The following is a 12955-nucleotide window of genomic DNA, read 5'->3' as shown; positions in this document are numbered from 1 at the left end:
CTCGAGCCATCATCTTCATTCATCTGTTTTGAAAACTTGACTAATATCAGTTCATCCTGTAACCAAGCATAAACGTTTCAGTTCAGCACATCAGTAGTTGCTAAGTTTAAATGTTTTAAATTTAGGCTCAGCTGGGAAACGCAAACATTATCCTACATAATATACTGTCAAGTCCGCCCCGCCAAGCGTTAGGAGGCTCTCTCGGTCCCTTGAACGCGATCGTCCAACCTATCGGAGGTTCTGACTGGCTCCAGTCTCCCCAGCTGCCGCGCGCATTGGCTGCTCCGCGCGTCATTCGTGCTTTTTTGGCCAGCGTGTGGGAGGAGCCGGGTGCAAGCGATGAAGGGAGGGGTTCGCGGGAGAAAGGCGGCGCGACTGTCAGTTGTGTTCCCTGTCCTCATCAAAAGTCGGCTGTTGTTGCCCTGAGTGCAGCTGAGACAGCCGGCGCGCCTGTGTTTGGTCAGAGCGAAGCGCTCCGAGGCGGGTATTGTTTGTACTTGCCGCCCGCCGCAGCTCAAGTTCGCTCCTCTCTGCACTTTGACATCGGCGTGTTCTGGGAAGAAAGGAGCAGGGTTTCGGGTGTAACAGCGACACAGTGTACTCTGGATTGTTTTCGAACATTTTCTTTCCACCAGCAGAAAATCGCTCTCAGCGCCTCTCATCGCGCACCGAGGTTTTACGCGCGTCCTGATGTAGTGGCCTCTTCGAAGAAGAGACAGAGACGGCGAAGACTTGTTGCGCGTCTCTGGGGAGCGCACCAGTCCAGTTTTCCTCCAAGTCTGTCCGTACCCGCATGTGATTCTCTGATTGGAGCGATGTGAGCGGAGCGTGGATGGACTGTGGAGATCAGCTCCGACTAACAGCTTGAAGTCAACACGGATTTGTGCTCAGCGACTGTGAGAGTCGGTTCATAATTAAGGAAATTGGGGTGGTTAGTTTCCTCCAGGCTGACAGCGGCTGCTGAGCTGTCGGTGCTCCAGTGAAGACAGAACTCGTTTCGCCTTTAAATGGCATCCAGGCGCAGCAGAGGCAAACTTTATTCGGGTCAGAGCCGACGAGGTGATTAAATTTTCCTCTCTCGCTTGTTTCAAATCAAGTCCTCTTTATCCTCGTCGACATGTCTGAGCGTGATGGATGTGGAGATGGGCTGTGCAGCGACGGACCGCCCGACTACATTCCACCGAGAGCGCCCCGCGGTCGGCGCAGCGGTGTCATCCTCCCCGGCGGCGGCGGCGGAGGACAAGACACTGATACCGTCCTGCTGGAGTCGGTGAAGGCGGCACCTCGCCGGAGCAGTATCATTAAGGTAGTGAAATCCCAACCCGGCGTGGTGTTGATTTATTTATTGTTTACTTGTTCTGGCTCAGTTTGACCCATTCCCCTCATGGGCGCATGAACCTGAACAGCAGAAGCTGACCGGATCCGTTTGGATCCACTTTGATTAATTTAGTGTTGTGAAATGGCTCAACAACTCAACAAGTGACACACCTCTTCAGGAGCTGGAGGAATAAATATTGAGATTCAAAATTTACAGCTTTGTTTTAAATACGATGACTTTCCAGTCCCTGTGACGCCAGGGTCCGCTGCACCTTGCCAGCGTCATCAAATAATTTTCATGACGCGGATCTATGCCATCACCCACGCATTTCACGGCACGCATCCAGCTCATAATGCCTAATGTTTTGCGTCTCTTTAGGTGCGTGACATGTTCATCAGTTAAATTTTTACAATGTCCGTCTTTATCATTTGATAACACATCAGCTGAGCAAAGGAGACACGATTTAAAGGCAGTTTCAGGGAGAGTATCATGCAACTGAAAGCACCTCAAGGGTAAAAGAATGATGGTTCTCTGGCTCACACTGTAAATAAATGTAACCTGGGTCTATGCACATCTTTAAACTCAGACTCCTCTTGGCTTACTCTGAAAAGGCCTCCTCACCTACAGGTCCTCTGACATCTGACATGCGTTTCAAGCTTCACCTGTGCTCAGGTTGCAGGTCACTAAAACCATCCTGAGGAGCTGAGTGAGGAGGATCATGTTTGAGGGACGTCTAACATATCTGCTCAGTAGGATCCTCTCCACCTCAGCACACACCTCACCGGCTAAGAAGCACATTAAGTGACAGACCTACTCAAGTCCAATCCTAAGCTGCTTCTCCTGCTGTATTAAAAATTCAAAATAGAAGAAAGTATTAAATTAGATCAAATGTCGCTGTAATTTTGTAGCTTCCACATCACTGGTGGAGCTCATTGGGTTGAGCGGGTGACACATATACTGTGAGGCTATCGCAGAAGCCTGGGTTCAAATCTGCCTGGAGGCTGTTCACTGCATGCCTTCCCCCTGCTCTCTCCTGCCCTTCTCTCCATAGTCTCATCCCAAGAAAGGCTAAAAAGTCCCCAAAACATTTAACAAAGAAGCAGTTCTATAATTTCACTTCTGCTGGCAACATGTTTTTATAACTAAATAAGGTCAAGCGACTTAGTGCTAGTGCGTCTCTAAATGTGCACTATGAATCACTTTTGGAGATGTATCAACACTGCATCATCATTAGTATCTCACACATTTTAATACATGGATTGACAGAGTTACAGGGAAATTTTTTTTTCCCGCAAAATGACTGCTTTCAGCTCTTGAACGCAGCGTTTTGCTGCTACTCCCAGTTTTTGTATTGTGTTTGTACTCAAGTCCTCTCCTGATGTTGGTGACATTAAAGACAGACTCTGAGGTTTATGACCTTCTGAGTCCGTTGCGCATCTGATGCTATCAGGTCATTCCCATATTTCATGTCAGCAGTCAAGTCACATGGGACGGCGACAATTCTGGCTGTCATCAGGGATGTATACAGGCAGAGAGTCAGCCCCATCTGGAAGACCCAGCTGAACAGAGAGTCCTTTGACAGCCGCTGGGGAAGACGTAGATAAAAAGATGGACGGATGGGAGGCGTGATGTCGGTGACCGCCACTGTAATACCTCTCAGAATTAATGGAAATGGATCAGGATATCAATAACCGTCAAGGCCTGATAGTTGGCACACACACAAAAAAAATTCCAGACTTCCTCTGATTCAAAATGCTCGTTGTTGGTCTGTTTTTGAGAGGAAAAGCCTCGCCACATTCCCTGGAAATAAGAAAAGTTGCAGGGTTACATGCCCAGTTAATATAAAAGTGACATTCCTTCTATTTGCAGTAGGAAAACCATAAACCACATATAACTGTGGACTATAACAGTTATTATACATTAACTGTATTCAGGGGTTGTTGTGTTACTTTATTGGAAATCACACACACAGGCAACCAAACGAGTTATGAATCAGGATCTTTTTGTTTAAAGGCAAAGATGAACAAAACCACAGAGACACTAAAGCTGACCACGCGACTCAAAACCACCACAGAGACTCAAAACAGACCCCACAAAAATGACCACAAAGAGATGCAAAAACTCCTTCTGTATCTATGACCAGTTGGGGCTAACATCTGGATTTTAAGTGACATTTTCTGGGTGTAGGATAGGTCTTGTCCTCTTGATTGGAGTGAGGCTGCTAATTTTTGTGGCTGGATTTTTGATGCTCATAAGTTAGTTTTTATTTCTCGGCTCACTCTTTTTTGCAGTCACTGTTTTCCGATTATGAATTTATTGTCTGTAATGGGTCCAGGATATGTTCTGGGCTAGGGCTGTTAGACTTGTTTTCTGTGTTCCAGCCATGGTCAAAGGAATTCATTTGACTTTCAGCTTATAAATACAAAACCTTAGTGACATTGTGTTCATAGTGACATGGTTCAAAATGAAGAACTAAGGAGTCAATTTACATTTTTTTTTGCCTTCTACACACAAAAACATCATCTCCGGAGATTGAACCAGCAGAGCTCTTTACTTGAAAGACGTTACCCTTTACCTTCAGCTAAAATGAAGGGAAAGGACGCGGCTGCTTCCCTCACATCTCACATTACTATGACAACACATTCTCACATGTGCCTCCAACACACACACACACACACACACACACACACACACACACACACACACACACACACACACACACACACACACACACACACACACACACCCCTGTCATGACAAAACACCCCATGAAAACACACACCCTCACACACACACACACACCCACACAGGCAATTAAGGCAGTCCTTGTCCAAACTCTCGCACTGATGTAGCAATTGCACCTTTAGCTTAAGACCTTGAGTGCAGCTGACGGCCGGGGTCTTTATATCACTGTGTTGTCGCCTAAGAAGATTTAAGGTTGTTGAACATTAAAACATAAGTAGCATAACCTAAGCTTTGTAATGATCAAACAGTTTCATCAAATTTATAATTTTTATGCACAATTTCTCCATCATACCTTACATATTTAATAGCTTTGACAATGCTTATGGGTTTCAAACAATATTTGGCTGCACAGGATCAGTTTATAGCATCAGGTGTGAGAACACCGAGTGCAGACGGGGAGGAAGGGGAGATTGTGGGAATGACCAGCAAAAAGGTCCCTGGACCAGTGTGTATTTTGGTACCTGAGCTTTGTTTAGTCTTTTTAAAATTTTTAAGTCATTTTCACATTTTCATCAAATTTTTATATACATTCAAAAAAAAACCTTGTTATTCTAGTCTGTGTGGAGGTTAGTGGAAATGGGTCAGTATTCAACCTGTTCTCACTCCCTACCTGCCACATACTGATGCTTGTCAGGACTTGTTGGTTCCACATTAAGACTGTTTCAGACTATTTTTTTCTACCTTTGGCTCTGTGTGATGTCATAGAGAGCAGATATTCCCAGTGTGGTTGTCTCGCACACACACAGCCCCACCCACCTGCCACTGAGATCTTTTTGAAATAGATCTCTTTAACCCGGTGAGTTCATTTCTCCCATTTCTCTGTCATAGTGTTGGTGCTGAAATTCAGTATTTCCTTAGTTTTTTAATTATGTTGTGAAATAACTAGCAGTATTTTTTGTTGATGAAACTAACAGTGGTCTGAACGTTGCAGTAATATGGTATGCGACCCCTTTATTAGGCCACTTGGCTGCCCCCCCAAAACACTGTTTTTCTTAGCTTTTGTCAAGTTATCAGAGGACTCTAGCAGACCTTGAGAGCTCATGCGTGATTGCAACAACAGTTAGTTTTTTTTTTTCTTTTCAGCAACTGCAAGTGTTGTGGTCTGTGCTGGTCAAATGCTTCTCACCTCAGTGCTCTTTTGGAGTCATAACTGACAGGATTACACAATTGTGTGTCTGTTATCTCTGAACTGCTGTTGTTCATCTTCTCTTCTCATAATCTGTCCGCGGGAGTTTCATGTCTATCCAAACCCTGAAAACCTTCCAGCAGCCAATCACCTCTTGACCCTTGTAGCCAGAAATAGCTTGTCCTCCTCCTAATGTTTAATAAGAAAATAATTGTATGTGAAAGGCCTTAGAGGAAAGCCCTCTGGTGCTTCTTAAGGGTGGAGGGGCACAGAGATGCAATGCAGGATGGTGTAAAATGCACAAACTATTTGTTAATGACTTTTTATTTATTTTCTAGCTAATACAAATTGAGTTGCAAAATTGGGTGAAGCCCAGAGTGTCTTTGGAAAAGACAACCAACAACCAGCTGCCCAAAAAGGCAGCAGAACGACTCCCAAATGCAAACCGAAACTGCTTGAAATTCTGTAACTGTTCTGCCCTCATCGTTCGGGCGCGTTTTCACTCATTCGTGAGTTGCAATTCAGGTTGTAGTCACTGGAGCTGGAGCGGCTGCCCGACGCTGCTTCATCATGCATGAAGAGTGAGCAAAAGGGACGTTAATCTCAATCAAGTTAAATGCATTAGGCTCAGGCTGTAATATTAATTTTCCTCAGCAAACCATCAGCAATTAGCTTACAGTATTACTGTGTAACAGAGCAGAAGGCAAAACATGCACTCTGTGGTAGAAATGCCAGTCGGGTTGGGGAGCGGGGTGTAGGATTAACAATGAATGAAAACACACACACACACACACACACACACACACACACACACACACACACACACACACACACACACACACACACACACACACACACACACACAGGTTTTCAGGATGGGGCTCAGGGGAAGACTTGGTTGGATGTCTCTCTGACAGGCCTGCGTGTTGGCTGACTGCTCGCTGTTGGAGGGCTGAAGGACACCGTCTCTCGCCGTGTCTGTTGCTGCTGTGTTGTGAGCGTAGCGCCTCGTTGTCTCACATGTTGTCTGTGTGTAGAATTACTGCAGCGTTTCCAGGAGCCACCGAGTTTCTCGGATGTCATGGATGTTTCAGGAGTGAGACGGGAATCGATTTATTAACTAAATCTTTTCCACAAACGTCTTGATGGAGATATTAACCCGACTGTGGATGTGTCTGAAACAAATGAACAATTCACTTCTGTAGCAGATGAGCAGAAACTTGTTATAATATTACATCAATAAAATGACCAATATACATAATGTGCTTTATTCTACTTTTACTCACTATGGGCCTCAGCAATCAGCGACCATGCTCTATAACTTCATATTTTTGGCAATACAGTGTACCTCCAGTGATAATGCATTACACAGGAGAATGCGTAATTCACATGCAGTGCTGTAAAAACTCTTTGCCCCTTCCCACGTTGGCGTGGTGGTTAGCACTGCTCCCTCACAGCTAGAATGCCATCTAGAAGGTCTGGGTTTCATTCCACCTTGGCCTTTGCATGTTCTCCCTGTGACTGCGTGGGTTTCCTCCGGGTACTCCCACAGTCCAAAGACATGCAGTTACTGGGCTTAGGTTCACTGGTCACTCTAAATTGCCCATAGACACACCATTCACACTGATAGGTGTGAATGGTTGTCTGTCTATCTGTGTTAGCCCTGCGACAGGCTGGCGACCTGTACAGGGTGTACCCTTCCTCTCTCCCTATATCAGCTGGGATAGGCTCCATCCCCCTCGCGACCCTGAACAGGATAAGCAGAAGTGAATGGATGGAAAACAATAACCTGAGTAAATAGTGGGATTAGAACAAAGTGGAAGCGATTGGGAACGACAGTAACTCAGCCACAAAGTCGCAGGCCATGTAAAATCACAGCCTTTCTGCAGAATCAATCACTACAGACCTCCAAACTTCTTGTGGCCTTCATATTAGCTCAAGAACAGTATGTAAGCAGTTTGGAATGGTTTCCATGGCCGAGCAGCTGCATCCAAGCAAGCATCCAAGTTCTGACTGAATATAACCACAGGTTTCAGTCTGACTAATTAAGGGTGACCAAATATGCTTTGACTTATTTTATACTGTCATCTGCTTCAGGGGCACCATATCCATATAATATACAAAGCACAGGATCCTCACCTTGGCAAGCTTCCGGAAACTGGCCAATCAGACAAAAGAGTGAGCTTTTAAGGAGGAGGCTCTTAAAGAGACAGTAGCTAAAATGGCTTGTTTCAGAGAGAAGTTATAAAGGAGGGACTGCATAAAGGGTCAGGAGAGGAATTCTTTTAAACTGTGAATTATGCAACATTACTATAGTGGAAAATCATAATAAAAACATAGAGCTGGAAATAATAATAGCTCCCCTTTAAAGAGACCTTTTAAAATCATAATGAGGTGAAATCATAAAAGTTTAAAAGTGCACAGGAATGTGCCTTATCCATTATCCCGCTCTGCCTCTTTCCCTCATCCATCTGCATCTTAAACCTACCAGTCCCAGGAACTTTCTTCCATTTGCCATCATGTTGATTTTTGTTGTTTTCCAAGGCATTATTGTTCTCACTTTGCTCTAATTTTCTGCCACCTCCTGCTGTGTCGAGAAGCGAACAATGATTTGTTTGCGCTGTACTCCTGGAAACCCATCAAGAGTAATGACAAAGCATTCCCTGTAGTTATGTGTGTCTGTGTGTGATCAGTTGGTAACCACTAAGGGCCCTCTGTCTTCCAGTATCATTCAGCTACTGGTGCCACATCTCTCTGAGAACAGACCTCATCACAGCTGCCGGTCAGGAGTTGGTGTGAGTGAGAGTGAAAGCACATGTGGCTCTGTACACACACTTGTTATTGTTATCATTTCTTGGCCTCTCGGCCTTGGAGCATTCAAAAACAGAGGCGGCAAAAGTTACATCTCTTCACCTCAGAGGATAATGAGAAAATCTGTAGTTAAAAAAACACCTGATGATGTATTTTGTAAGAATGTGTTATAGTGTCTGCTTTACAGTGAAGTATTGTGTGAAAATAACAGATCCATTTCTCTAAGGTATGCTTGAGCAATCAGACTTCTTTTGTTTTGATTTTCTTATTTTTACATACAGTTTAACAACAGTTACAGTAGTTCTTTAGAGGCATTAGTTAAAAAGCTGAAAACAACACTTAGTTCTTGTGTAGGTAGAAAAGGTAACTGTTAGACTGATTTATCAGCAGGCCGATACTGTCTATTATTCAACTTTGCTATGAGTGTAGATGTTGTATAGGTCATACAGCAGAGGGCGTTCTGCAACTTCCCCGTTGGTAACACACAACTAGCTGATACTAGCAGGGTCAGGCGGGGCATAAATGAGTCAATAAATAACTACACATAAAAAAATTTAATTCACCACATATCGGTATCAAAAGGCCTGGTAGTAGTTGGGCCTTAGTAACTGTACGCCAAGCTTCACTGGTCAGCTGAAGTCTGGACTCAAGTTGAACATAACTTTTTTTTTTAGCCTTTATTGAGATAGGATAAAAGAGAGAAAGCAGGAAGGCTGGGAGAAAGACACTCATAAATAGCCTTGGGGTGGACTCAAACCTGGGCCTCTGCTGTAGCCTTATGGCACATCAGTCACCTGCTCAACCCAGTGAGCCATACCAGTGCCCAGCTAGGGTGTAACTTGATCTAAAAACAGTCTGTCATACAGACCAATCAAATGAAACATTTTTTAGAAAAGGTGAACCTTGTGAGAGGAAAAGGGGTCTCAGAGGATGTCAGAAAAAGGGAAGTGAGAGCACTTAAGTCTCAACACATTAGTAAAGAAAGCTATAAAGTCATCTCTGAAAGAGATGAGCTCCATCTACTATGAGTCTACACATACATCTGCACAAGTACAACAAAGCTAATAAATCAGGTAAAAGCCATAACAGCCATACTGTAACATCATATCTGCTCACCTATCTTGGTGCATCTTAGATACATGTGCAAGCTTCACAAGTGAAGAGCAAATTAAATGGACTTAACATAGGAAAGCTGCTAGCCTCTTTTTAAAAAAAATAATAATTAAAAACAGAAGCTTCCTGTGTCAATTTGGAAAATTTCAAAGCTTTCTGTAATCTCTGGATAGACGAGGCAACAGTGGAACAGTTTTGTTACAACTAAAACCACCATATTTGATGAAAAGCCTTCACTGATTACAACCAAAAGAACCTTCTAACAGCAACACTATTGGCCAATACTACGCCTGATTTTCTTTATTTAAAGGAACCATGAATTCTGAGACTCATGAAGAAATCCTTCATGTTACTGGACGTGGATTTGAAGCTGGGCTGAAAATGGGTCATTCATCAAGAAAATGGCCCAAAGCATTCCAGCAAAATAATCAAGGAGTTAAAAGAAGAATTCTCATTCTGCAAAGGCCATTTCAGTGGATGGACTTCAGTCTGATTAAAGGCTGTGGTGCAGTGTGCAAATGGGTGCAAGGCATCTTTTCTTTGATTGACATAATTGCTGCTGAAAGGGGTGCCAGAAGCTGTTGACAGCTGTTAGTTTAAATATATAATTTAAAGGCATCTCAAATAAAATTTCAGTAGTGATATAGGTATTATATAGGTATAGGATTGCAGTTAGCCACTCTGCTAAACTAGGCTAGTAGACATTCAGCAGCACAACCTTATCCAGTGCTTTCTTTTTGTTATTAAATTTAGCTTGTGCATTAATTATGTCAGTTTCCAACATGCTGGTGCATCAGAATGATTATTTTTTCAAATACAAGAAATGCAAAAGGTTCAGTTAGCTTTAGCTAATGCTATGATAAAGCTACAAATAGATGGCGTGTAGTCACTTCTGTTTGTATTTCACAAGGTTACACATATTTTAAGATAAAATATTAAGGTCAAATTAAAAAAAGATCTTTTTGCTTTGTAGACTGGTATGACTAATTTTAATGCACCAGGGGACCTTTTTTCTATATAATATATAGTACCAGTCAAAAGTTTGGACGCACTCATGAGTGTATTTGTGTACATATATCTGAGTGTAAACAGACTAGTTCCCATATAGCACTTTTCTACTCTATACAGCATGTTTTCATTCACATTAACACTGTTTTCTATATCAAAGTGCTTTCTATCTAACATTAACACAAATCCACACTCCAGTGGTTGCATCTGAGCGCAACTCTGTGTTCAGTATCTTGCCCAAGGATACTCTGGCATGCAGACTGGAGCAGCCAGGAATCAAACCATGAACCAACCTTTCGATTAGTAGATGACCTGCTCTACCTCCTGAGCCACAGCCACCTCGATGATGGTAGTGTGTGGTTCTGTTTGTGTGTTCTCTATCTCCTCCTTAACGGGCGGGTAAATCTGAACGAAGCTTTGCATGGATCATCACACTTACAGCAATTATTAACATCTAGATGTTTTTAAAAAAGATTGATTATAAATCCCAGTTATTTTGATTTTCATATATATTTCATGCGAACGTGATGCGAAAGTGTCATGTTCAATGTACATCGCCCTTACATAACTCAACGGTCACAGTAATTTTGTTCGAGTCACCATCGAATACGGAATGAGAAATTAGAAGTACAGTCCTTAAATATCACACACACGGCTTCACAGTTCATTTCAGTGAAGCTGAAGACAAGTACTGCTAAATTTTATGTAAACATTTATTTTTAATTTTAAAGGCTTTGTGGATGTTATTAATCATTCCTTTATTATATAAATAATATACTATAATATGAAATATTATAGTAAATATTATGAAGGCAGCATTTAAGGTTAAATGATCAGCCTTCAGGTAAATAAAGATATGAATCCTGTAGGGCATAATGTGCATTACGTGTGGGATCTTAAATTATTGACCAAAGAATTGATTCATGTACTACGTCATTTAAATGTCTCTTACAATTACAAGTCAAAGGCATTTGTTTTTTGGTGATTATCACCCACCATACTGACATTACTGTTGTTATAAACAAATAAGTTTTTCTCATCTGACTATATACAGTGGTATAATGAAATAGGGCTGCAGCTATTGATTATTTTAGTAATCGAGTAGTCTATCAATTAGTCCATTGATTTCTTATCCATCGATCGGCTAAGAAATACTTTTGTCTTGTTAACAGTTCATCTGCATATTTTAACTTCTGTACTGCAGTTTTTCGCTGTGTGAAACAAACCGAACCTGTCCTTACTGAACGATGCTAGTGTTAACTGCTGGTTTTAATTATTAATTTAATTTAATTATTATCAGGGTTTTAATTATTTAGGTAATCACATGTAAAAGTAACACCTGTCAGAAAAACGCACAAGCTTCTGACTGCTTTTAAAAATCAGCATTCAGCTTGTCAGTGATATCTCCTAAAAGCACAGCATGCCTATTAAGTAAATAAATACTTTTTAATAGAGCACTTTTCACAAAGTCACAAAGCACTGTATAACAAAAAGTAAAAACTAGGAATAATCACAGAAAATAGAAAATAAATGTAGTTTTTAGTAATGTAAGCCATGTTAAAAACAGGTTTAAAAATAAAACAATAATAAACTGATAATAACCCAATAATCAAATGGAAGGCCCTGGTTAAACAGAAACGCTTTAAACTGCTTTTTGAAGGTGTCTGCAGAGTCAGCCAAATGTAACTGGAGTGGTAGACTGGTCCAAAGTCTGGGTGTCACAGACTGAAGGGCTCTGTCCGTCCTAGTCTTCAATCTTGTATGAGGAACAACTAATTCATTTTGAGCCCGTGAACGGAGACTGCCAGCAGCAGCGTGTTTAACAAGAAGCTGAGATAAATAGTCTGGAGCGAGATGATTTGGTGCTCTGTATCCAAGTATGAGAATTTTAAAAGAATTTCTAAGATCAACTGGGATCCTGTTTAAAGAGTATAAAATAGGAGCAGTGAGAGCTTGCTTGGTAGAACATCTAAAGAGCCTGGCTGCAGCATTTTGCATCACTTGGAGGCATGAAAGAGCCCGTAAATAGGGCATTATGAAAATCTAGCCGTGATGGGACGAATGCATAAACTGTTTTCTCCAGTTCAGCCGAGGAGACTGTAGCTTGAAACTTAGAAATGTTCCTTAAATGAAAGAAACAGGAACATGAGATAGACTTTACATGTGAATCTAAACCCTGAGATTACACTCAGATTCCAAACACTGGACTTTGCAAATGAGCAAATGGAAATTTGGGAGTATATTTCAGGAGGAGCAATAATCATACCTCAGTCTTGTTGGAAGTTCAGGTAATACAGCTCACAAGCAATGAGTGCTGCCCCTCAGAAGGCTTCCAGAAGATGGCCAATCTGAAGAAAGTGGTCTTTTGCAGAGGGCGGGTCTGAAATAGTCAGGCGCTAAAACAGCAAAGAAAGAGACATAGAGCTGAAAGGCTGCATAAAGGGTCAGTAAAAGATTAACGTGCATACTTGTGTCTCATGCAGAGCTATTCTAGTGGAAACCAGGAGGTGTCTCACTGTAATCCTGATTTGATTTTAACAGATTTACTGGAGCCAAGAAGGATTTAAGTCTTTGTGTAAGACTTTACGCCTTTCTTGGAGGTACAAATAAGAGCTAGACTGACGCGGAAAAAAGAGGCATTCACTTAATGCGTGTGAGAGGGTGTTCATGTTAGTTGTCTGAGTTAATGCGACCAATGTGGGATTTAAACTGTGACCTTCACTGCAGAGGTGGCAAGGTCTCTGGTGCTGGAACCGTAAACACCAGAGCATGAAGAGGATTTTAGATTTGAATAACTGAAAACAGAGTAGTTCAGACTTGAGTGGGTGCCATGC

General features: G+C 42.1%; 1 protein-coding gene across 1 annotated transcript in view; it reads left to right on the top strand.

Moving 5' to 3' along the window:
- The first annotated feature begins 427 nt into the window (after positions 1-427).
- The window catches only part of plcl1 (phospholipase C like 1), a 111406-nt gene continuing 98878 nt past the window's right edge, over positions 428-12955 (top strand). The window contains exon 1 of the mRNA XM_030757754.1: positions 428-1306. Within this exon, the coding sequence (XP_030613614.1) occupies positions 1118-1306 (189 nt within the window). The 5' untranslated portion in view covers positions 428-1117. The remainder of the gene's footprint in view (positions 1307-12955) is intronic.

The sequence above is a fragment of the Archocentrus centrarchus genome, chromosome 21 (assembly GCF_007364275.1).
Source record: "Archocentrus centrarchus isolate MPI-CPG fArcCen1 chromosome 21, fArcCen1, whole genome shotgun sequence".
NCBI lineage: Eukaryota > Metazoa > Chordata > Actinopteri > Cichliformes > Cichlidae > Archocentrus > Archocentrus centrarchus.
The sequence above is the reverse complement of the archived record's forward strand: the minus strand, read 5'-3'. Positions and strand labels throughout refer to the sequence as shown.